The 24380-nt window shown below is 36.7% G+C and overlaps 1 protein-coding gene across 2 annotated transcripts; it reads right to left on the minus strand.

The window, feature by feature from the left end:
- Positions 1-718: 718 nt before the first annotated feature.
- LOC134847861 (conserved oligomeric Golgi complex subunit 1-like) lies at positions 719-24254 on the minus strand. Of its 2 annotated transcripts, XM_063865112.1 has the most exons (19): positions 24145-24254; positions 23014-23152; positions 20853-20919; positions 20201-20416; positions 19556-19772; positions 18786-19351; positions 17944-18078; positions 17199-17491; positions 16537-16761; positions 15982-16062; positions 15216-15284; positions 14686-14745; positions 12649-12784; positions 9293-9370; positions 8351-8457; positions 2413-2776; positions 1593-1907; positions 1302-1319; positions 719-959 (listed from the first exon to the last, which is right to left on the minus strand). In XM_063865112.1, exons 1-19 carry the CDS (start codon positions 24248-24250, stop codon positions 909-911), a joined length of 3243 nt encoding a protein of 1080 aa, XP_063721182.1. In that variant the 5' UTR covers positions 24251-24254; the 3' UTR covers positions 719-908. The 2 variants fall into 2 exon arrangements, with proteins under 2 accessions (XP_063721182.1, XP_063721183.1); XM_063865113.1 differs by lacking the exon at positions 1302-1319.
- Between the last annotated feature and the right edge of the window lie 126 nt (positions 24255-24380).

Below are 24380 nucleotides of genomic sequence, written 5' to 3' on the forward strand. Positions count from 1 at the left end.
GGGGTTTAAAGGTTGCCATTTTGTGACAATTAATGCGCGATATATTTCGCGCTATTAAAGCGCAAGCGGAGAGTTAATCCGTCTGAGAAATCGTTCCAACTTGGTTGAAAAAAGCTTATTTGCCGTAATTGATTTGTTACAAGCAGCGAAATCTATCCTTTTGTACTTTATATGGCGTGTGGGGGGATGATTTTTATAAAAAATAATTTAAATTTTAGAAAAAAATTTTCATTTTTTTGTTACATTTAATTTTTTAATGTTATTACTGCCTCATAAACCTTAAAAGGCAGTCGGAACATTCAGGGCTTCGCCCTGATACGAGCAGTCTTGTTAAATTGATATTCTAATTTTGCTGGTTTCTAGAACGCGCTTTTGATTTAGGCTAATAACTCAACAATAATTGGTAATAATAGCTAATATAACTTAACAATTTAGGTAGAATTCTAGTTGGAATTAGAGGTCGGCTAAAATTACAGATCATTTGTCTATTTTAGTCACTCTGAAACCACTTTTAGGAATCTGAAATACGATCAATAGAGCATTGATGAAGTCAAAATCGAAGCAGAAATCAAACCCTATGCTATAGTTTTCTTCCCTTCGTAAAGTGGTCGGAACAAAATATTCTTAGTGCAATCATAACCATATTTTGATTGCACTTAGAGCCATTGATTCCACTTTGAACCTCGCAAGCTGTATTAGACGATAAAATGCTCAGATTAGTAATCTTTCTCAGATTAAATTGCAAATAAAATCTATATTTCACTCATGATTGCAGATAACCACACCAAGGTTTACAATGATATGCAGATTACACTTAAGAGGTCTTTTGAACGAGTTTATAATTGAACAAAACCAAATAACAGCCAAATCCGATGAGTTTGATTTATCTTTTTTAATTCACTGTCGGTTCAGCCTTTGAGCCATCCTTTGAGCAGCGATGATCCCGGTGAGGCGAACTTCTAAAACAAAACGGACAATTTTATTAGTCATATTTTACAATAGTTTACAAAGAACCCACAATTATACAATTATAATTCTAGAATAGTTTTTTTTAAATCATATAACCACTTCTAATCGTCAATAAATATAACCTAGAAAACCGAAAACTTCTGAAAACGCTTTAGAAAATGCAATATTCCAGCCCATACGATGTTTTTGCTCGTTTTTCTGTGGAAAAAAAACCAAACGTAGTACAGCGTTTCTTTCCACATTCAATAGTAGTAATAATTATGAACCAAACTCAGAAAAGCACCTCATACCAAGCCAAAACCAACAATTGAAAATCAAATTGTAAGATTTACTTTGCCCTTGTGACTTTGCTGCAAAACAAACAGAAATAATTACTGTGCCTCAATTCTAACTTTCGACATGATGTTTCAATACGCAAAATGATAGGCGAAAATTAGTGTAAGACTCAATGGTGTAAAAACTCAAATCGAAATTCCCCTAAACACATATAAAAGTTTCAACTAAGTTAAGATACAACAATGGCCGTTATTTCAAAATCAGACAATTTATGTTCGTTACAATATCGAGCTCGTTTCATATTCATGATCACAGCTCCTTAAAACTAATTTTTTTGGAGTACTTACATCAGGCGTGATGGTCGGAGTCACTTGACTCCCTGTGACACCCCCTGTAGATCCCATTGCGCTACCTGACACTGCAGTTGCACTTCGCTTGAGGGCGAAAGAGGCAGCACTGTGGGGTACTGATAGAGGCTGGAACTTATTCGGAGAAGACACCAGCTGACACAGGTTGTGCATGTGCGATGAAGATGGTGCGTTTCTTCCAGAAGTCTTCGATCCGGATGGTCCAGATGTAGATGATGATGAGAGGTTTATTGAGTTCGAGGCCAGAGTTGACTGGGAAATTAAATAGCCGTAGAGGTGTTGGCTCTGACCGACCTAAAAAATTCATTTCAAGGTCACGTGCTTCAGCTTCGGGATCTATTTTGACAATATTTCAGCATAACATTAACAGCATTTTACGACGAATACAGAAGTGGTAAGATTCACATGTAACAGCAGAAAATAACGTATGAATATGTACGTTTAAAAGATCACGAAAGGCTGAAAGTTAGTCATTCACTCAAAGCTGACCTTCAAAATTTCCATTGCCTGAAAAGCCTTCGAATTTTTTTCAAATTTTCAAGCACTGACAATTTAAATCGCATAAACCAATTTTATTGGATTTCCAAATGAACGAGAAAAGTCACTGGAAAGTAGCCGGGAACGACATTGACATCAAACAAAAAAAAAGACATCGGTAAATTTCATAAACAAAACCAACTTTTCCATAAATGCACACATCTAACTATTGAATTAAATCCAAAATTAAAAGCACATGTAAGCCAAAAAAGTCCATCCCTAATAAATTAGAGACATACTTTTAATACTATAAATACCTTACCTCCTGGGCTAACTTGTCTCCCATATGCTGTGAATACACATCATAGTCAAATGGGTCCACATGCTGCTCATATTTTCCCACCACTGCCACCAATGACTCATCATTTCCCCCTCCCCCTATTCTAGAGGGGGACTTGTAAACATCATCCGAGTTGGCCAACAGCACTGCTAGGAATTTGATATCATATATGATCTGCACCGCTAGTTTCGTGTCCATCATTTCCGTTTGATATAGATTATTGCTGTAGAAATCGACTAGTTTTTCGTTCATAAGATGTCTTGCGTCGCTGCTCAGTCGGTCTTTGAGTTCTGCTGCGAGCAGAAAGAGAAAAGGTGTGGCTGAGATTGATGATGAATGCGCAGACCTAAAAGAGAACAAGGCTGTTCGTTTCAGGGCGAAGCCCTAAAAGTTCGATTAGCATTTTTGCAAAAAAAAAGAGTTTTAAAACAGTTTGCATTTTTATCTCCCATATGTAAGGTCAAAACCAAAAAATTGTCGCCTCTATTTCCGCAATGAATGGATTGATTAGTCAATCTCAAATCAATTTGGAATGATTTCTGAGTACGATTAATTCGCCGCCCACGCAGAATAAAAAAGTTTTACTATGTGCCGGATGCGAGCACTCGACCTCGAGATTAATAAAAAAAATACCTCAAAAAAATGATTTACAAAAATCACCTCGAGATTGATAGTCCGACGTCTGAGCCAAGCTCTCTTGCCAATGGCAAGAAAAAACCACCACTGAATCAGAAAAAAAAACAGATGATATTTAATTGCCAATGCTGTGCAGCAAAAGGGCCACCGAATGGGTCTAGGACAACAAGCCGACGGGACTTCAAGCCGAAGGGACTTCAAGCCGAAATTAAAACTTTACAAGCAACCCAAAACGCTATTTTATCATCTGCAAAATGTTGCTTTTCTAAAATTTTGGCAAGTTTAGTCCATAATAAGCGTTATTCATGACAACGCACCACTTGTGATTCGCATCCGTTAATAACATCAGCCGGTTTTTGAAATGCATAAATTATAAACATGAAAAATGCCTCCAACCATGTTTTACTTTTCAACTTTCCGGAACATCATTCGGAAGCTTAAATTATATGCAAACGCCAATAACTAGTGAAGAAAGATCATGAAATTCAGAACTTCTTCAAAAAAGTTTTCAAATTGTTCATATTTCACGACTTTATAAGGAATTATTCGGCTTGAAGTCCCTAATTTTACAATTCGGCTTGAAGTCTCTTCGGCTTGATGTCCGGCACCCCCACCGAATGAGCACTTTAATAGCGAGCAGTGTTTTAAATAACTGGATTCTCAAAATAACAATGAGCTCACTAGCTCGCTTGGGTTTATTTGAATGTTCAGTCGGATGAAAGCCAATTAGCTTAAAGTTCCAAATAAATTTTTGAAGGAGAAATAAATAGGCGACTACGTGCACGCTACTTAAATTGTAGGCTCTTTTTCCTCCTCCCTCAAGCTCGCACGAGCATCAATTTTTTGTTGCAGCAAATTGTTTTACAAGGCTAACAATGATGACCCAATATTTTTCTCATGTCCTAATTAGTCTTAATCTCAACTTTCATAACAATCGTACCATGTGAACAATCATTTTATTTGTATAAAAAATCCAGTGAGGGGAAGAAAACGCGCCAATTTGCAAAAAAGAATGAGCAAATCTTAAAAAAGCAAGCGATTCACAAGAGTCTTTTGCATAGTCATGCTAATCGACACACATAAAGGGCTGTTCCCCAAAAAGCCGGCTTTTGAATGAGTCATTGATTCTCGGAGAGCATAAATATTGTATTAAACTTATTAAATGGCACATATTGCTGTTTACTTAGTCTTTTCAAAGGTAAATTGATCGACGAATCAGATACACTGGTCCAAGTTCTGACATTTTAGAAATCTGATTAATGATTTGGCTTTGAAAAAAGGGTACACCAAACTATTACGAAAAGTGACCAAGCGCAGACCAGAGCTATAAATCATCAAAATATTGCGAAAAGTGAACAAGCCAAGATCAGGGCTGAACTTCGAAAGAACACAGTAAACAGCTTACAATTCATACGAGCAGTTGGAAAACCCATAAAACCTTTTAAATAATGTTGGGTCATAATCAGGTCTAGTTCGGTCTGCAGCAGCCAATGGACGATCCGACCTACAGATTCTGAATTAAAACGTCTCTGTGAACGGAGTGCTTCGAGAACGTAGATGACGGAAACAAAATCTGCTGCGTCATTTGCAAACAATCAGTTCATACAAGCTGCCTTGGTCTACAAGTACCTGCTAAAGGACACGTAAGTTGATCATGAAACCGCTGTCGAGCATCAACAGTAGAGTCAGTGTTCGAATTACTGCAGGACAGGCAGGGTAAACTGGATAAGTTATCAAAGCTACCCAAAAAAATTAAAAGATGGAGGATGAGCTTCAAAAACCCAGAAGCAAGCCTAAATACAGCTCAGTAGTGCAGAAAATGTACAACCATAGATACAACTGTCGAAAGGCCTTTGTTTGAAATAGGAAACAACTAAGGATAACAAAACAGTCTCCTCCAATAGCAGGTACAAAAGAAAGCCGCCATGACTTTGCCTGGGTAAAAAAAACTAGGGGAAGGCGACAAATACTTTGGCAGACTTGCTAATATATGTTATGAAGATGGAATTCGGTCGTGGTGCTCCAAAAATGGAGCTGATATGGGGCACATGCGAGAACTATCAAAAAAGCACAGATCACATTTTATTTTCAATGGAACGGAGGTGAATTTAGCAGATGAAATCACGTCACTAGGTGTGAAAATTAACCATGTTATATCATATTTTATCACACATTAATTCAATATGCAGTGCCTGTAACTTCCAATTAAGACAACTATGCAGAGCTCAATTGTAGTTAAACCTCGAAAGCCAAAGTCTCCTGAGGAAAAGTTTAATCTTATTTCACCTGGCCTATTGCAACGTCATCTTGATTGGCACCACTTGATTAAACGAAGTCGAATCAGAGAATATTAGTTCAGTTTGCATTTGCTGTATAAAGTAGAAAAAATTACTTTAAAAATGCTAGTAATTGTTCATGGAATTGTTTATGGCTGACAAATTAAAAACTGCACAATAACTGTCATGAAATACAAAACAGCTTTTGGAAAAAAAATATTTTCAGTACGCGGGCCGCTTCGTTGGACAGTTCTGCTACATGAGCTCCAAGATAAAGAAAACGATGCTTAGACAAAGGCTTAAAACTCGTGTTTTCCGAGCCGCCTTTACCTCGACTAGTTTTCAGATCTGAGAAAAATGCAAAACAGACAAACTGGATGAAATGAAACGACTAATTCAACGTTAAGCAAACAAAATTGTGGCGTTTCAAAGAAGCAAAGGCCATACAGCAAAATAATTGAGCTCTCAGGATCCAAGAGATGGCGGAATTCCGTCCTTGGTTCCTCTCTTGTATATGGTGTTTTTGCGGAATACTGTCATTATCTTAAGACCGGGTGGCACTTTTTCACCATATGCAGTGAAAACTTCATGCATAAACTGAAGCTCAGGAATATTAAAAACGTAGAAATTACGAGAGGCACAAAAAATTCTGTTCAATAAATCTTCAAAACTGTTGATGAGCCCTGAAGTTGTTTCTGATTAAATGCGTTTTTTAATCAGAGCACTCTAATTGATGGCTAGAATTGCGGAAGTTATAACTGAAAAAAAGAAAATATGCAATGATCAGTAGAGTCAGCGATTGCTACAAGGATATCGTCAAAGAGCTAAGAGTACTATATTTCAGCCATCGACGTTTCAGGTCCACCCTAACCCCTCTCACATAAGGGAGCTAACGGTTGATTGTTAATATGGCCTTCCAGCAAATCGAGCGAAATTCAAGAATGTGAAAAACGTAACCGGGTCCAAGTAAGGGTCAGAGATTTTAGTAGTTTTCAAGATTTTAACACTGAGGCGAAGTTGCACTTCGCATACACAAGCAAAAATATGACCAATAACGCTACTGCGAAAAACTGAATGAGTAAAACTTTGAGTCTATAAAATTTCATAAAAGACGCACGCCTAATACTAGTCTCCATAGATGCTAGGTAACACAAGCCAATTATGACGCATTAGCAGTACAAGGCAATTTGAAAAATAAAATTAACAACTAAAAATTCTCAGTTTATAGAGCGGACGCATTTTAACTAGTATACGAAAAAGTTCTTTGAAAACATCCGACCCTGACCAGCTACGAACCCTAATAATTTGCTGTTGATCTCTTTCACTACCTCTACGCTACAGATCCATGATGCCTTGAAGTTAGAGTGCTATTTGTAATTTAATAATCTGTGTTAATATCCTTAGCAATGGCTGTACTTAATAGCTGGATCAAAATGAACACTTTCAACATGACCACACTTTGTCGCAACAAAATTTGCGACTTAGGTTGAAAAAAAGAAAGTTCACACTATAACACCAGCTATGTTTGTGTAATCAGACTGTAAATAACTAAAATGAAACTAGTACAACGAAACACCAGGCTTAGATCAACGCCGAAGGCTTGCTAATTCAGGTTCATATGAAGGCCGAAATTAAACGAGAGCAACAAGTCAATTTTTCCGAAGCTGAAATTTCTATCTGCCAAACACAGCTTACGGTGGAAGATAACTACCAGCCAGGCGCAGATTAGGACGAAAGAAATTAGTTAAATGGAACCACCGCTGAGTGCGAAAAGAGGTGGATAAATCAAAACACTAAGGCAGCCGTGGCCGAGGGGGATAAGGCACAGGTCTCTCAATACGAGGGTCGTGCGCTCGAATCCAGCTTCGGTCATGGTTGGAGGGGTCAGAGAGTCATCCGCCTCCTCAAGGTGGGATCGGCTACGACGAAATGGATGACAACCCCCCTCCCCCACGGTTGGCCCTGTATTGAGTAAGTAGGACCGGGGGCTAATTTTAAAAAAAAATGAGCAATTTTTTTTGCTCCGCGTAGACATTGAAATTTTTTGCTACGCTCTGCGTAGACATTGAAAGTGAAAACTGAGCTTCTAAAAAATTCAAATGTCAAAACAGAAAATAGGCTTGAACTATAATCGCGTGAGCGCTCAGACCCTTCTCAAATGAACAATAATCTCAATAATTCCACACTACTGGCGCAGCTAAAGCTGGATATAACTGTTAGATATTTTTTATAAATATGAAGCGATTGAACCCTTCATCTCAGATTTGGGATGTTAGTTTTCGAGAAAAGTTAATAAGCTTCAAAAAACGAATAAGAAGTCAAAAACGTCTTGTTTTGAGGTCACAACTTTTTTCTATAACAATTAAGCAGAGGAGATTCCGCTTATTTTTCTGTCAATTGAACCCTTTATCTCAGATTTTGCAAAATAGTTTTCGATAAAACCCACAAATGGAGCACACATTCCCCCATTGAAATTTCTGAAGGCCCTAGAAAGTGAAGAAAAAAAGACCAGGGGAATAAGCCGACACACAGTGTACTAGCCGGACTTTTCATTGGTAGAACTTTCAAAAAATCGGCAAAGTAGTTCCAGAAAAAAATTTCCGAACACAGAAAACAAATTCAAAAACGTCTAAAAAAAATTAAAAAAAAAAACAAATCCCATAAATTTTCTTAATTCTTGTATTCATCAAATCAGTATGAAAAAAAGAGCTGAAGTTAAAACTCTTGCTTTGTTCTCAGCCCGTTTATCGTATAGATGAGATGCTGCAAAAAAGATAACTATAGCTACATCGAATATTTGAAGGGTAAGACGACCAAAAGTCAATAATCAAATTAGAAGTGTCCTGTTAATTCTAGAATTTGTAAAAAAAAATGCATTTTTCAGCTTCAAATGCAGTAGGAGTAATAACTTATTTAAACCAACTTTCGGAAAAATTGCTAATAAAATAGGGTTCAATTGATCGGAGATTGAACCTATAAAAAAGATGATGACAATGAACTTTGCTGACCTTTGTGACCTCTGCTGTCGCTGTATGAACTCGGAGGTGAGAAGTGACGTCACTCTGTTCAGTCCATTGGTCAGCACAAACAGCATCTCATGCACGGGATAAGAGGCCTGGATAAAAATACGTCTAGGATAACAACAAAAAACTCGAAACAAATATTTGCCGAAAGTTCCGGTCCCTACAAAAATTCCTTGAGTATTTTTCTTCAACAATTTTAAGAGATTCTTTTCAAAGATTTTCGCGTTTTGGCAGTGAGTTATTATAAACCAGCCAAAAAAACGAAAGTGTAATATAATAGTTATGCAACAATCATGTAACAGTTATACAAATTTCACTCACATGATTAACTTTTCAGTTGGTTTATACTTCGGCTAGTTTACACACTCCTATAATATGTAACTTAGGCAAAAACACGTCATTTGTGTAAAAATTAGCGTAATTTTTGAAACTATTCCATCAGTATTACGTAGCCTCTCATTATTTTTTGGCTGGTTTACATGGTAGCTGGTTAATCTACCACCTTTTTCGATATTGAAATTCTCTGGTTGGAAAGGAATCTCAATAGTCCCATTTCGCCCGTCTTGTCCTGAGTACGAAATAATAAGATACATACTTTGGTTGCATACCTTGGTTAGTTTTCAAGATGCACATCATCTCCCAATTATTGTTCACAAGAACACTTTATAGGGCTGTTTGGGGAAAGACTAACAAGTTTCTTTGCAGAAAATACGTTTTTGTTTCAGTGTTTCTGAGATAGCTCAGAAAATAAATTCGGTTGGCAAATTTTCAATTTGAGAAAATTTGCTCCAATGAGAAAATCATGGAGCCACCCCCATGTTTGTTCAACTTTGAGAACAAAAAAGAATGCTAGATTTTCTGATAATAAGTTCAACCAACAAAAATGGCGTGAGTTTAAAAGGTAGGATAGAAAAACTTTTGTCTTACCTTAATTGGAATGTTGAGCTTTGTTGACACAGTTTTGCCTTCTTCCGTTTCCTCTTCAATTTCAATCTGCTCCCAGCACTGAAAAAAAAAAAACAAATTGAAAAAAGTTGAAAAAAGAACTGATTAATAAAATATCATTCTTCATCTTTGAAGCTCAACGGACAATTGATGTACAATTTCAATCTGCTCCCAGCACTGAAAAAAAAACAAATTGAAAAAAGTTGAAAAAAGAACTGATTAATAAAATATCATTCTTCATCTTTGAAGCTCAACGGACAATTGATGTACAAATTACCAACAAGAACGAGGATTACCGGTTGCTGTGCAAGTAGCACAGAATGTTCCGACCATATTCATAAAAAAAAACTATAAAAAAAAAGTTTTTCTTATTTTACTTTTTTTTTCAAATTAAAGTCGTTATTTGTACGCGGTGTGATGAGAGAGCTATACAAAGATGTAGAAAATGAGTATATAATATGAGTATTTAGGGGCCGCACCGCCCCCCCCCCCCTAAATCCGCCCCTGAGTATATTAGACATGAAGGACATCATTTGTCCAAAAAATAACAAACAAAATGTGGAAAACTTTCAAAAATATTTAAAAAAATTTTTTGAAGTATTTTTTGCTTAGATAGCTCTACTTTAAGCTAACTTTTTGCCAATAAAGTTCTAAATCGTAGTTACTTTTAGTAAGAAAAAGTTTTCTTAACCAAATTTTCAGATAACGAACTTTACTCGATCGCTTTACTCGCTTGAAAATTTACAGAAAAATTCAAACCATCTATTCTCGACACTGGGAAAGCTTCTTGGGAATCTTTCAATATCGTTCGAATTACAACTGCAAAAACTTTAAAATGAATTTTCAATCGACTCATTCCGATGATTAATTGTAGTACCTGATTTTGCATAGAAAAAAACTACCACACAAAAAACTTGCATAGAAAAAAAAACTAAAACTATAACGAAAAAAAACTTTCAATGGTCGGCACAGTAACTGAATGTGTATCGAATACCCATAAATGTCCCTTAAACCTTTTTCTAAATAAAAGACCAAAAAAGCGCAGTTTTTAGCAATTTGGACTTAGTTCTTTCGATTATCAAAATTAGAACAGCGAGCTCAATTTGCAATTCTCAGGCACAAAAACAAAACGGCTAAAAAGATCTCCCAAAAACACAGAAAACTCCTACACACAGGCGAAGCTATAATTTTGCCAACACAAGCGCACAAAGGATTAAAAGGGGAAAACAGAAAGAAAAGATATAACTAATAACAAATCTGCTATGTGCCGGATTCGAATCCCCGACATGTAGATTCAGAGTCACACGTTCTAGGAACTGCGCCATGGATAAAAAGATATAATTATATGCCGCAAAATTGAATCAGGTAAAGGGTTATTGCTGCAAACGATGAAAAGCGCCTCAAGGAATCACCATTTTATTTGCGGCTGAGATTGGAAAAAAAGTCGATACCATAATAAGACCCTACGCTCCTCGTGTAAAGAAAACAAATCCTCAAAAAAATTTGAAACTCAACAGCCGCAACTCCAAGCTCATAGCCACAACTTTACGACTGAACAAGTACTTCCTGTAATCTCAAAAACTTGTCCAAAAAAACGTTGTACGAAAGATTACACGAAAAAAGATATTTGCTATACAAGCAGACTACGGATCATTTATTACATTATAAGCACAATTTATTGGAGCTGCAGGAAACTCTTCATCTTCGGTCAGAACCAATGGAAAAATTTTGTATTTTATAAAGCATATTAAAGTTCCAAAACGGCATGGGAGCTCAGCCAAAAACCTTTGGTGACTACATTTATAAAAGAAAAAACTTTTTAATCGGAGATTCTGAAAATTGCTCATAACATTTTTTTTTATTTTTCGGTAAAAGAAGATGTTTTGTTATAAGCACGTTATATGTCCCTATCTTTTATTCCATTAAACGATATACGCACATTGCTGTCATACGATTAAGCGTAACTAACTTTGGAGATGCTATCGCAAATTAAAAAATAACAAGACTGCTAGTATTAGGGCAAAGTCATTAATGTTTCAACTGTCATTTCAACGTCAACCTCTAGGATAAAGTACAAAGGAATGTTGTTGCGCATGTGTCTAAAGCAAAAAGACGCATGCAAATAATGCGCATATGTCAAACATCCCAATGTTTAAAATAAACAGCCAACAAAAAGTTGGAAAAAGTGTAATAGAACAACAAAAACAAAAAAAAACAAGTTTGAAAATGTTCAAACATTTTCCAACTTACAAACTTCGAAAGAAAATTATATCAAGTTAAAATCTATGAAATTCGACGACAATTTTTGATTGACGATTTTTAGAGAAACAAAATCCCATTAAAGAAACTGAAAATTTTAATTCCACTGAGAAATCTAAAAATTCAACTCATAAAAGTAGCTGACGTTTTTTCGCGTCATTTCCGCCTTTGTAAATGGAGAACTTAATTTACCAAACTTTCAGCTGACTCAAGTTCAAGTTCAGCTAAGTAAATTCATAAAAGCATTTAAATGTAAGGATGCACTGCTTTAGTAAGGATGCACTGCACTAGAACATTTAAAGATTTTTCCTGAAACAAAACAACAAAATCATCAAGAATGTAAGGATGCACTGCTTTAATTACTAAAGCATTTAAAGACTTTTCCTGGAAAAAATCATCAAGACATATATCACTTAAGTTCTTTTAAGCATTTTAAGTAATATTATGATTCGAGACATTTCAAGCAGATTAGCCGACTATCGGTTTAAGGTCGTCGATGGGCGCGGTACGCCCGCGCCGTCAAGAAAACCGTCTCTATTTTTCGTATAGAGTACTCTCACTATTGGCAAATTCGCAAGACGCTAGCGCCACTGAAGCAGCCACTATTAATTCGGCCAATACATCTTTTGAACGAAAAACAGATATCGGATCTTTGCTCTATTTTTTTTAAAATGAGATTTTTGTCCCAGTAAAGCTGTTTTCGGATGTTTGCAACACTTTTATTCCGGCTGTTTTACCAATCGAATGTCTGCTCGGTACCCATTGCGCACAACAAAATCGTAATTAGATCGATTACCTTTCCTCAATTCAATTTGGAAATGATTTCTGAGCCACTGACGCGTTATAGATAGAATTTTATCAGGCGTTAATTCTAACATAGTAGGATTAAACTGAGCAGTTTGAATTAGAAAAAAATACAACTACAAAACTTCGTTTTGTTGAAAACCACGAATTGAAACTACTCCCCCCCCCCCATTTGAAAACCCAGTCGAAAAACTCTTCAATTATAGCGACCTGATTTTGAACACATTCAATTCATCGTGAGCCAATAGTTGACGACAAAGCCAGTAGCAACTTACTGCAGCCAATAGTTGACGACTGATATCTTCATTTTTACTTGAGACTGACTTTCCCTCGTGTTCTTGAATTGTAGCTGAGTTGATGTGAGATTTGAGAGAAGACAGCGCCTCAGAGCACAGGCATTCCAGCCACTCCCTACAATGTAGCCCAAATAGTAAGTATATTTTGAAATATATATGGCTAGGTCTAACTGCAGCGTATGTACATAGTTAATACAATTAATTGAGACCAATGTGAACAATCTCTATCCTTAATAGACCAAGTGAAGTATATCCCACCTAAAACTAAATGGTAAATTCAAGTCGTAATAACTGCATGTACTATGCTCAAATCTGATTAGCTGAAAAAAGAACTTTTAACCAAGTGAACGATCTCCGAATCTCCCCCTGATTTATTTTCGCGGAGATTGTTCAAGTGATCCTGATTTGAAAAACAAACCGTAGCCAACATATAATAGGAAAAATGTCAATTAACGAAGTAAACGGAAAAAAATCTAAACTTTCGATTTTAGAAGAAAAAATAAATGGACTCAAAGCTCTTTGAATTTCCAGAAAAATTTATGCTGACTTTTTTAAATAAAATCAATCCAATTTGAGAAACTGGATCAATAGGTATGAAACTTTCATTTCGCTCGGAAATTCGATAATTAAATTCCATTGTCAAAACAAGAAGGCGATCACGTTTTTCGTGACCTTTACACTTTTTCTGTTCGATAGTGGAATTTGCCTTCCTTTTAACAAAGGAAATGAACTGAACTTAAAAAATCAAAGTCACACCGCGAAAATGTAATTTTAAGCGTGAACAAATTTCAAGACTTTTCCTGAAAAACCAGAGAAAAAAAATCATCGCCACCTATACAAGGCGAAATTGAAACTGCATCATCAAAATTTTTGCGAAACCTTTCCTCAAAATCAAATCATTTGAAGAAACTGTGATATCTTAAAGGCTAACGCGTTTAAGCAAATTTGATCACATTTCAGCAGCTAATTTATATTTTACTAAATTCGAGCTTCCTTGCATTATTGACAGCAAATTTTGCTTGAAATTAAACTGGAAAACCAGTTTTGATCTAACGACAACAGGTTATGGCTTAACCTTCTAATTTATTTCGTTTATTGACCTTAAAAAGTCAATGATTTTCCAGAAATGCGAATGAATCAAGGTATTAAACTTAATTCCAAAAATGAATTAGATGAAACATAGGCCAGTGAAACATAGGCACAGCAAGCAAATGCTTTCTGCAAAATCTCAAATTAACCATTTCAAAATATTTTTGGCTCATTGAAAAATTGCTGTTGCAATTTCAATGTCGCCCATTATATATAAGTCTGAACTACGTTCAGAAACTCTTAATAATAGTGTTTTTTCATTTCTACAAAAACTAATGATAATATTTCTCAAGATGATACACCTTAAAAGCATCTATTTACCAGTAGCAAGCTGAGGGAGGCAACCCCCATCCCCCTCAATTCTGGTTGCCAAAGTTTTCACTCAGATGCGAAGTTACACTTAGCATACACAAGATATGACCGATGACGCTACTGAGAAAAACTGAATGAGTAAAATTTTGAGTCTACAAAATTTCATAAGTGACGCAAGCCAATTATGAGTCTACATAATTGCTAAGTGACGCAAGCCAATTAGGACGCATTAGCAGTACCAGTAAATTTGAAAAAAGAAATTTACCAACTAACAAGCCTCAATTTATAGGGCGGACGCATTTAAACTAGTATACGAAAAAGTTCATTAAAAACATCCGACCCTGCCCATGTTCGAACCTTCTTATTTTGCTGCTGGTCTCCTTCCCTACCTCTACGCTACAGATCCATGATGCCTTAAAGCTAAAGTGCTATTTGTAATATAATAGTCTGTGTTAATATCCTTAGCATTGGCTGTACTTAATAGCTGGATCAAAATGAACACTTTCAACATGAACACAACATATTTGCGACTTAGGTTGGAAAAAAAAAAGAAATTTCTCACTATAACACAAGCTATGCTTGTTTAATCAACATTTGCAAAAAAAAATGACCGACCTCTGAACTCGCTTCATCATCTGTTCGACCTGCACAAAGACCTCTTCTGTCAACTCATTCCTAAAGAAAAAACTTAATTATAAACAACATGCACTTCGCTATTAAACTCTAAATTATCTTTCAGAAACCTGCCGAAACAAACTCCTAACGTATGCCAATTGAACCATGATATCTGTTGTAGTTTTCTTCAGGAGATTGGAAATTTGGTCTCCAAAAATGGATACGTATGTCCAATCGTATGGATACGTATGTCCATATTTTACTCCTGGTCTGTCTTTAAAGAAGGAAAGAGATGACCAACTTCATGAGCTGAGCTTTTGAGTTGCAAAATAAAAGACAGAGATGATTTTGGGTGACAGGCTAACAAGTCAAAAATAACATAACTATTCCAACAAGCCGAAAACTTATATTGTTAAGAAAACTAACATAACAGAAAGCAATCGTTACGTTATTCTAATGTAATTTCGGCTTCAAGTTTTGGCAGTTTGTAATTTGGCGGTTTGTTGAACATCCGCCGGATGTTTTTTTACCTGTGGAAGTTGCGCATGCATCTGCAATTGCACAACAGATAATTCATCAGTCTCAGTTCCAATTCCACACTAAACAACATGTTACATTTTAACACAACAAAAGACATGAAAGAGAATTATAAAAACAAGCATAAAAAACAAGAGTAATGAACGCAAGTTATAAGTTTCAAGTTATAAACTTTGGAATTTTACAGAAGCAAATATATGACCATAAAGCTCTTTGAATTTCACGAACAATTTATGATTAGTGCGTTTTTGATAAAAACCAACCCAATTTGAGAAAACTGGATCAATATGTAAAAATTCTATTTCGCTGGGAAATTCGATAAGTAAATTCGATTGTCAAAACTAGAAGACGATCACGTTTTTCGTGACCTTTACATTTTTGCTTTTCGATAGTGGAGTTTGCCTTGCTTTTAACAAAGGAAATGAAAAGAACTTAAAAAAATCAGAAGTCAACCCTCGAAAAATCAAAATTGAGCGTGAACAATTTTAGACTTTTTCCTGAAAAACAAAAAATCACCAAGACCTATATAAGAGTACTCACTATGTTCATTACTCTTAATGATAACTTTTGGCAAATAATTAAACAACAATTTTTGACATTTATCGCTCGAATATTAACTGACAGCTCAAATTAAGAACTTATTTTATAATTTTAACTAAACTTTTTGAGACAGCCACTTCAGCCAGATAGATCTGAATAGCAGTCACAAAGCTCAAATTTTTTAAAGCTTGTTCATCATAGTTTTTTAAAATTTCTCACCGCGTCATTTTGAATCCATTGACTCCATTTGACAATGCTTCGACCAGATCTCTGGATGTTCCATGTAGAAATTCAATCAGCCTCAAAACAAACAAATTGCTAGTTTTTACTAATTTCTTAAATAAATAGAACTTTCAACCCTGTATTCTGTAAAAACAAAACTGCACTTCCAACCGGATGAGACTAACTACGTACAGCAACTCATTCAAACATTCTATAATTATCGCTAACTCGGATCAAGTTAACATTCGCATTAAATTTGCTAAGCGCGGTATGTAAAATGCTCGATTCTGATTGGTTGGAAATTTCTAACTTAGAGCCAAGTTAACACCCCCCAAACGGCTTTGGGGGGGGGGAGGATGTTAACTTGGTCCGCTAACTCTATATGCGTAGTTAGCTTTCCGACGCATGAGCGCTCTCGAACGCTTGTATGAGACAACAATTACTCAAGTACTATCTATTTATTCTAACCCAAATAATTTTTTTTATCTGAAAACAGGTTTAATTTCTCTCAAATAATTTTTAAATAGCTTTTCAATCTATGTACTAAATCACCTTTGCAGTAAAATCAGAGTAATCTGCTCGCTCATTCCATCCATTGCACTTTTCCCACTGTCTTCTTGCGCACTCAAGTTTCCTGTACTTGAACTTGAAGTGGCACTGTTCAGGTTGTTATATTGGTATTGGTGTTGCTTGCGATTTGGTTGAGTTTGAGATTGGAAGTAGACTCGACCACTCTCACACAAGACATCTACGATCTCATCAATCTTGTTACACACGCTAAATTTACAGACAAATCATAAAATTTCTCTATTTTTTCTCTTAAGTACATAAATTATGCGGAAAAAAAACTTCTGAATATATTTGTTCTTAAGTTATTCACAGACAAAATCCACTGACATGGGTCAAAAAATGAAGAAAAAAAATTTAGAAAAAAAAAAACAAATTTAAGACTAGATATTTTTTTTACTGCACCACTCCTTTAAAATAATGCGATCTTTAAGTTGATCTATCACTAAAACCAGATAAATAACGCTTTTCAAACAATTCGAAATAATTAACCTCAAAATTACCATGACGCCGGATAGTTTCTGCAACAGCACTAATTTAAAAAAAATCCTTTGCGATCTTCCTGTTGCTATATTACCAAAACCAGATTAATGACCCATTTCAAAATCATAAGAACTATTTGATCGATATTTGCAGCAGATTCTAACCTCACAATAGCCGGAGTCTCCGTGTGAGATGACGACCACGCATTTCCAACCCCACCGCTACTTCCCCTTTCAACCCCTTTTGAACTTTTCTCACCCCCCTCACTAGACAAACCCAGAGACTGGCTCGGATGAGTTAATAGTACTTCTTCGTTCCACACATGTGACGGCATATCGGAGTCCCCCCTTTGACGTTGAGAGTGGGGGTGGTGTGATGAAGTGAGGGGGGCCAGCTTGTCCTCTAGGAGAGCCAGGACTTCTGTCCACTGATCAAGCGCGCCCTTTTTCACTAGTTTCTAAACCGAACAAAAATGACTGAGTTTCGTCAATTACATTGTTATACTGATACTTACTAGTAGACTAAAATAGTCGAAAAATAACATTTATGTCAAATAAATTTCCATATTTAAAACAGTTTTACTTAGAAAAATTGTTTGATAAATTGGTCGCAAAAAAAATTTAGTTGAGCTCCATAAACAACCATTCCTATTTTTATAACTAATGGGTTCTCTCGCCGTTCCTATCTGAGATTTTAACCGTATGAAACTTGAGTTCACAATGCCCGACTCTTATGAACTATGGCACGCAAGGTAATGATTACACATTTTCAAATCCATTCTTTCTAATTCTGTGGTTCAAAATTAAAAAAAAAACACTTATTGTAGGGGGGGGGGGGGGGGGGGGGGGGTGAGGGGATGGTGAACGAGCCAAGTTGAGTTTTAATATTAAATTCACCAAGCTAACCCACCTGTACACAAGAGGCGAACAGGGGTTCAAACAGAGTCTGCCAGATGTTCACAGAAATAACATTCACTCCAGAATTATCTTCGAATTGCCCGACAGGTTCTGAAGTCGAATTCTCAAAGCGAATGGACTCTTGTTCCTAATTAACAGATCAGACATATACATAAGTTAACCAGCCAAAGGTCTAACCCGGAGGTTAATTATTTAAGGTAAATTGCAGCGCAAGTGTGAATTGCAGCGCAAGTGTGAATTGCAGCGCAAGTCTTGCCATATGAATTACCTTGTAAATTGCAGCGCAAGTGTGATTTGAACCCGCAATCATATGATTGCTGGGCACCATCTCTACCGAAGCGCCTCAACGCCAAGACATATGGAAAGACATTCGAGTTCAAGTTAAAAACAGAGGAGGATTTTGACGCTGCCATCTCAGAAATACGACTACCTTGTGGGCCTACAGCAATTTTCGTTTGACTTTTCGACATCTATTCGGGCCAATCGGATCATCATTGCGTAATAGTACGGGTCATTAATTTATACCCATATGATGAGACTTGATCGATCAAAAACGGCATGTTCGACAATTTTTCTTTCAATTCGCTTGTGGCGCGATAAATTCAGTCAAACTAGGGTCTTCACAGTTTCTCAAAGGCTCAAAAAATATATCAATTGTTCCAAAAAAATTTAACTTTTTTGAAAAACTCCAGGTTAAAGCATCACTTAAAAGATCTCCTCGGATAAGCTAATGTAACTCTCAAGTTTTTGAGAATTTCAGATTCGACATCTAATTCACAAATAATACCCACATAAGAATAACAAATTATAAACAAGTACCTTGTTCCAACTTACAATTCTTGTTAGTTCCGTCTTGATCTTGGTCAGAGACTTAATCGTCTTCACATAACTTAGCTGATCATCCACGTATTTTCGGATCCTATTCACCAAGTACTCTTCAATGTGCGAAGAAACCTCCTTCTTGAAACCTTCAATTTCACTTTGATCAAGAATAGTCGGCGCGAAAGACACATTTCGAATATCGGTGGGTAAAAAGTTCTTCAGTTGCGTTTGCGTCGGGTACAAGTCATCGAACTTATGGCTCATCAATGACTCATCATTCTTGGACGAATCAGTCACAAATTCGACCGTATACTCAATACAGTACACTACAAAATGATATATTCGAGATACCATCGTCAAAATATCTCCCACACTTTGACTCGTGTCGGCGTCAGTGAGAATATGGACCATATGGTCACTAAATAGTTCCAGGCACTGCACACAAGCGTCAATGAAGAAACTTTTGTATAGAATCGAGAATGCTTCCACAATTCGGCAGAAGTGGGCTGCGTTCTCTTTCGTGCATAGTCCATTATTGGCTTCAGCTGCATTATCGGAGCTGGGTTTTGCCAAAGGTCCTGAAAAACGGTTAAAAAAAATATTTCGAATAAAGTAACAAAAACGATGCAAAAAACGGTACAACAGATGTAAAAAAAAACTGCTTGTAAAAACTAATTTTGCTATATTTAAATCACAGAAGCAAGACATGATATTATTCACATTGAAAGAAAAAGTGACCTTGTAATGTTACACAAGCTTCGCTTGTCTAATTAGGTTGATACCTGCAGTAACCATTGCAATCATATTCCTCTGCATAGTCTGACTGAGTGCGGAGTGTATGTGTTGAGTTGATATTCTGTGCAGAATAGGGAAGTGGGTCTTCACTGTGTCTGTGTATGGGCTGGAGAGTGGATCTGTCAGACTCGATCGGAGACTTTGGGAAAAGGAGACTAGTTGGGATGCCTTGACGTACTCGCATTTGTCCAGAAACAACAGCACCTAAGAGAAAAGTCAGTTCAGACATAAAGGTCGAATTCGATCAGACTTAAACTTAACCGTATGAATTCAAGTTGATGAATCGTTTCTCTCTACATTATCTATCGAGCGTATTAGTTTATGTCTCAGATTTTAGCGCGTATTAACATTTTAGCTCCGTGGGTATAACACGAACTACCAGGACACTTCGTATAGATAGAGAACTGTCTCTTAGGGTCAATGACCTACAGGTCTACTAGCAACAAAATTGCGTATTTTATTTGACTTCCTTCCAGACTTTCGAGTAAAACCTAAGTTTTTGTGCGACGTACAGGGTCTGCAGTTTCTCCAAATCCAACATCCGGGGGGTCTTCATTATCAGGGGTTCCTTAATTTCTGCTCAAAATCACGTATCAAGGGGATCGGATAATAAGGCACCCGAAAACACTCACGTTTTCTGGCATCAGGGATAACAGTCTCAATTGACATGCCACCTCCAACGCACTTCTATTTCCGTTGCCAATTGTACCATCTCCCTCTTTGTTCACACCACTAGTGAACTCTTGGCTTTGTTTCTGTTCTTGGTGCTGCAAATTCTTCTTCTGTCGTTCTTGGCTCTTCTTTAAGTCTTCGCATAGAGATTGCATCCTTTCTAGCCTGGATTTCACCTTCAAATTATAACAAACAAAATTACACGCAAATATAACTTATTACACAGGCGAAGCTGAACTTAGCATTGACAAGGCCCTCTAAAAAGTCAATAAAAAGCAAAGCCATGGGAAAAAATCAGCTTCAAAAAACAAAATTCACGCACCAGATGACAACAATGAGCGACATTGATCAAAATGTATCCACACGTATTTTTTTTCATTTCAGAATTTATACAACCTCTTACAAACAAAGTCAACGCTACTTTTTGCGCTATTGTCATGTTTTCATTATCAAAATTGTAAATTGCCCTCTATTTGCTGATTAATCTCGAAGCTTCAAATTACTGCTACATTGAAACCATCGAAAACTTAGCAGGTAAAAAACACAAAATTGGTTTAAAAAAGAATTTCATTCATTAAATTTAATGAAGTAAAATCTACGAAGATTGCTTACTTGTTCTGAATGAGCAGTGATTCCAGTGAGTTTGTCTGACACATCAATTACGTCTTTGTATCTCTCCCTAAACAAACAGAAAAACAAAAAAATACTCCAATTTCAAATCGGGCGACAAACAGCTAATCAGAACCCGGTTTTCGACAAGAACTCATTCAATTTTGGAGGCTTTTTAAACAAAGATTCTGAGTTCAAAAATCAAAGTTTGAAGAGTTATATACGCTTCGAACTGTTGCAAATTTCATTGATAATTCAAAAACTTAATTCAATTTGAAGAAAAAAAGAAGTTAGAGGCAAAAACTCAATTGTACCACCAAAAAATTTTTTTCAAGAAAAAGTATTATAAATAAACAAAGCCAACTGAAAGTTGGAAAAAGATAATGAACGCGAGGAAACAAAAAAAAATACTGACTGCTTTTTTTAAATATCAACATTCGAAGTTGAAAAAAAATAGATAACCTTAAAGCCCTCTGAGATTGATACTTTTATGATAGGTACTTTTCTATGATTGGTGCTTTTTTGATAAAATTAACCCAATTTGAGAAAACGGGATCGATAGGTAAAATTTTTATTTCGCTGGAAAAATTGAATAAAAATGCACTTTCGAAACTAGATGTAGATTTATCAGGGAGACGACGTCTCCACTAAACACACTTTCATTTTACTTCACGGCCGCAAAGTTTCTTCTCTTTATACTGTGTAATAGCTGGGGACACTAAGCCGCAACATTATCCACAATCCTGAAGGGGTTAAATTACTGGTCAGACTAAATCGGCACGTAATCTGTACTAATTGTTCTGCCTAAGAGTAGGCTCTCCGGCATCCTCCAGTTCTTTATCTTTACTTACACTTAATTTTGGTCAAGCCATCCTCCATCAGTCCTAACATCCGCTTAATTCACTCCTCCGCGCATGTTTTATCTCTCCCCCATGTACCAAGTGCCAAGTTCGATTACGTTTATCTCGTCACGATTACAGCCATTAAGCAATAGGTGTCACAAAAAACCCAGGCAAACAAATATCACACGACTTTAATCAACTAATTCTTGACCTTCATGAATTCCAGCCCTCACAGTCAATGTTATGTTTACTCAATGAGCCTCCGGAGGTCTTTATTTAAACTATCCCTTTAATGTTTCCGTCCTCCCGAGGTTAGGGGAAGACCTGTTCCACGGGTAGCGAAATTATTTCAAGCATCCAAAATTCCCATGTAAACTCTATTCCAATCCCAATCTTCTAGCTATCAGGGAGACGTATGTCGCCAATAAGGGGTCTAATTAAGCCAAAGTCATCTCCGAGGAGCCCATTAATTTTTCTGCTTAACCATATTATTTAGAAGATTTTCTTCCCATGCCGCGCTCTTATTACTGCCATTTTTCTCTGGGACCACTTTTCTTTGGTTTAGTTAAATTTCTTTAATAGCTTAACTATCGTAGCTAAGCTCAATCCAAAGTTTACCAAGTCCACTTTAATTAATTCCAATACTCCAACACTATAGTATAGACGAAGAACAAGCTAATCATTTAGGCCCAAGCCCTCTACCATACAACCTAGAGGTACTTTTTATCCACCCTTGTTCCCACTAAATTATCACATTCCATCCCCAGTAGTTAATTCTAAGGGCTAGGCCACTCTCAAGTGTTAAATCTAGGGGTTTCCATGCAATTTGGGGTTATAATGCCCAACGGCCAACTTAGGTCAAACAGGTCACCAGGGAATATACTTCCTCGGACAGGATAAGCGTCTCATGGGGGTCCTACTCAGCAAGTTTCATCCACATCTGATTAGTATTTCTCAAGTTATCCCATTTCTAAGGTCCACTATCACTTTTCTCGGGAAAAAGCTATTAACACCGGAGGGGTTCGAATCACCATGGAACTTTTTTCTTGGTTTGTTTCTAGTGTCTATTGCCGCCATAAAACCAATACGCGCATGCTCATTATTTTGCGTAATTTGTTAATTTCCGGTCTAAGGGGGTGTTTTTCCAAGTGCTAACAGGTTCCGATCCAATCGTTGGAAACGGTTCATATCGAACCGTTGAAAACGGTTCAACACTTGATGTATCTTTCGACTACCTATCATCCCTCATTGTTTCAGCTCCCTACTTTCTACGGGGGTCGCAAAATAACAGTCGGAAATTAGGGGTGGGAGCATTTACTCACCCAACAAGAAGTCTCAGATCCTGTCTTTTCCTGTCGATGTCCGAGTGGAACCTCCTCTCCACTCCCCGCACTTCGCTTACAGTCTGAGTCTCAAACAGACTCTCAACTCTTCTTTCCATCTCCATCCCACTTGAGACACCTGAAGAATTATTTATATTTATTCTGTCCAAAAAAAAACTTAACAACGCATCACTTACTAATAAAAAGCTTTTTTCAAAGTTAGATTCCGCAATTTATTTAAAGCACAGAGGCGAAGCTTCGCCTTGCTTGGCTTCACAATTCACAAAAATTCGGCTAAGTCTCGAATTCGCACCTGCGACTAGGGTCGGATTTAGAAGGGGTAGGGGGGGTGGTCGCCCTCTCCCTTAGGGATTCGACCCCCTTCCGACCCAAAGGGTCCACCCTTTGTACTATTTTGAGATATCCATTTTTGGTGACTGACTCTAAAATTTTTCTGAAGACGCCTTCGGCGCCAATATATACTAATTTTGAGGTGGGAGCGCGCCCCAAAAACAGGCGCTTTTTTGGTCTAAATTTTCCAAAAAGTTCCTAAAACGCTTTTATTGGTATGTTTTTTCAAAGTTTTGCCTGCGGCGCAGAAAATTTGGCCAAAACAGGGTCTTTTTAGTGGTTTGGGAGAGCTTGGAAAATCAATTTGGTCGATCTAAAAATTGGTTGACAAAATCCCCCCCCCCTCGAGAAAATACTAGATCCATCCCTACCTGCGATCTAGAGATTATGAGTCTCACAAATTAACCACGAATGCTTAATAGGAAACAAATACTAGCCACAAATGAAACAGCGAACAGATGCAATGCAATTTTCAGTGCTACAGTGAAATTTCCAAATAAGTGAACACTTAAATTTGTGAGTTAGGTTAGAAAAAAAGGTTCGTAATAATACACTGCGCTGACGGCTAGTGTAATCAATATAATAATTTATTGTTTTCAGGAAGGCCCAAATCATCAACCATTGTTAAATGAATATTCATTTATCTCAGAAGAACCACTTCTGGGAGATCGCCGTTAGACAAAAAATATCCGTTTACAGACGTCTCTGAAAAATATAATTTTACCAATCACATTCAAGCAGTTTGAGATTGATTTAAGCGAATGAGTTCAAATGCACCACCTGGAGATGATGATGAGTTGGTATTGCTGGACGATTTAGTAGGACTTCGCTTGTTCATGGATGCATGTGTGGTTGGGTTCGAAGCAGGATTTGCTACCATCTTCATAGAAAAATCTGAAAACAAACAAACCATTGGAGAAAATAATTCATGAAGTTAGACCATTTATCCACAAGAAAATAACAGCAAACGAGATAGGGGCGGCTCAGTTCTTTATGAAAAGTGCTATTGCTTATGT

The sequence above is a fragment of the Symsagittifera roscoffensis genome, chromosome 6 (assembly GCF_963678635.1).
Source record: "Symsagittifera roscoffensis chromosome 6, txSymRosc1.1, whole genome shotgun sequence".
NCBI lineage: Eukaryota > Metazoa > Xenacoelomorpha > Acoela > Convolutidae > Symsagittifera > Symsagittifera roscoffensis.

Bases quoted from the DNA above. Each gene is read 5' to 3' on its own strand.
- LOC134847861 (XM_063865112.1), bottom strand. From the start codon at position 24,250: ATGAAGATGGTAGCAAATCCTGCTTCGAACCCAACCACACATGCATCC. The intron at 20,417-20,852 runs GTAAGCAATCTT...TATAATTTGAAG, and splicing joins TCACTGCTCATTCAGAACAA to GTGAAATCCAGGCTAGAAAG. The intron at 1,908-2,412 runs GTAAGGTATTTA...TGAATTTTTTAG, and splicing joins GAGACAAGTTAGCCCAGGAG to GTCGGTCAGAGCCAACACCT.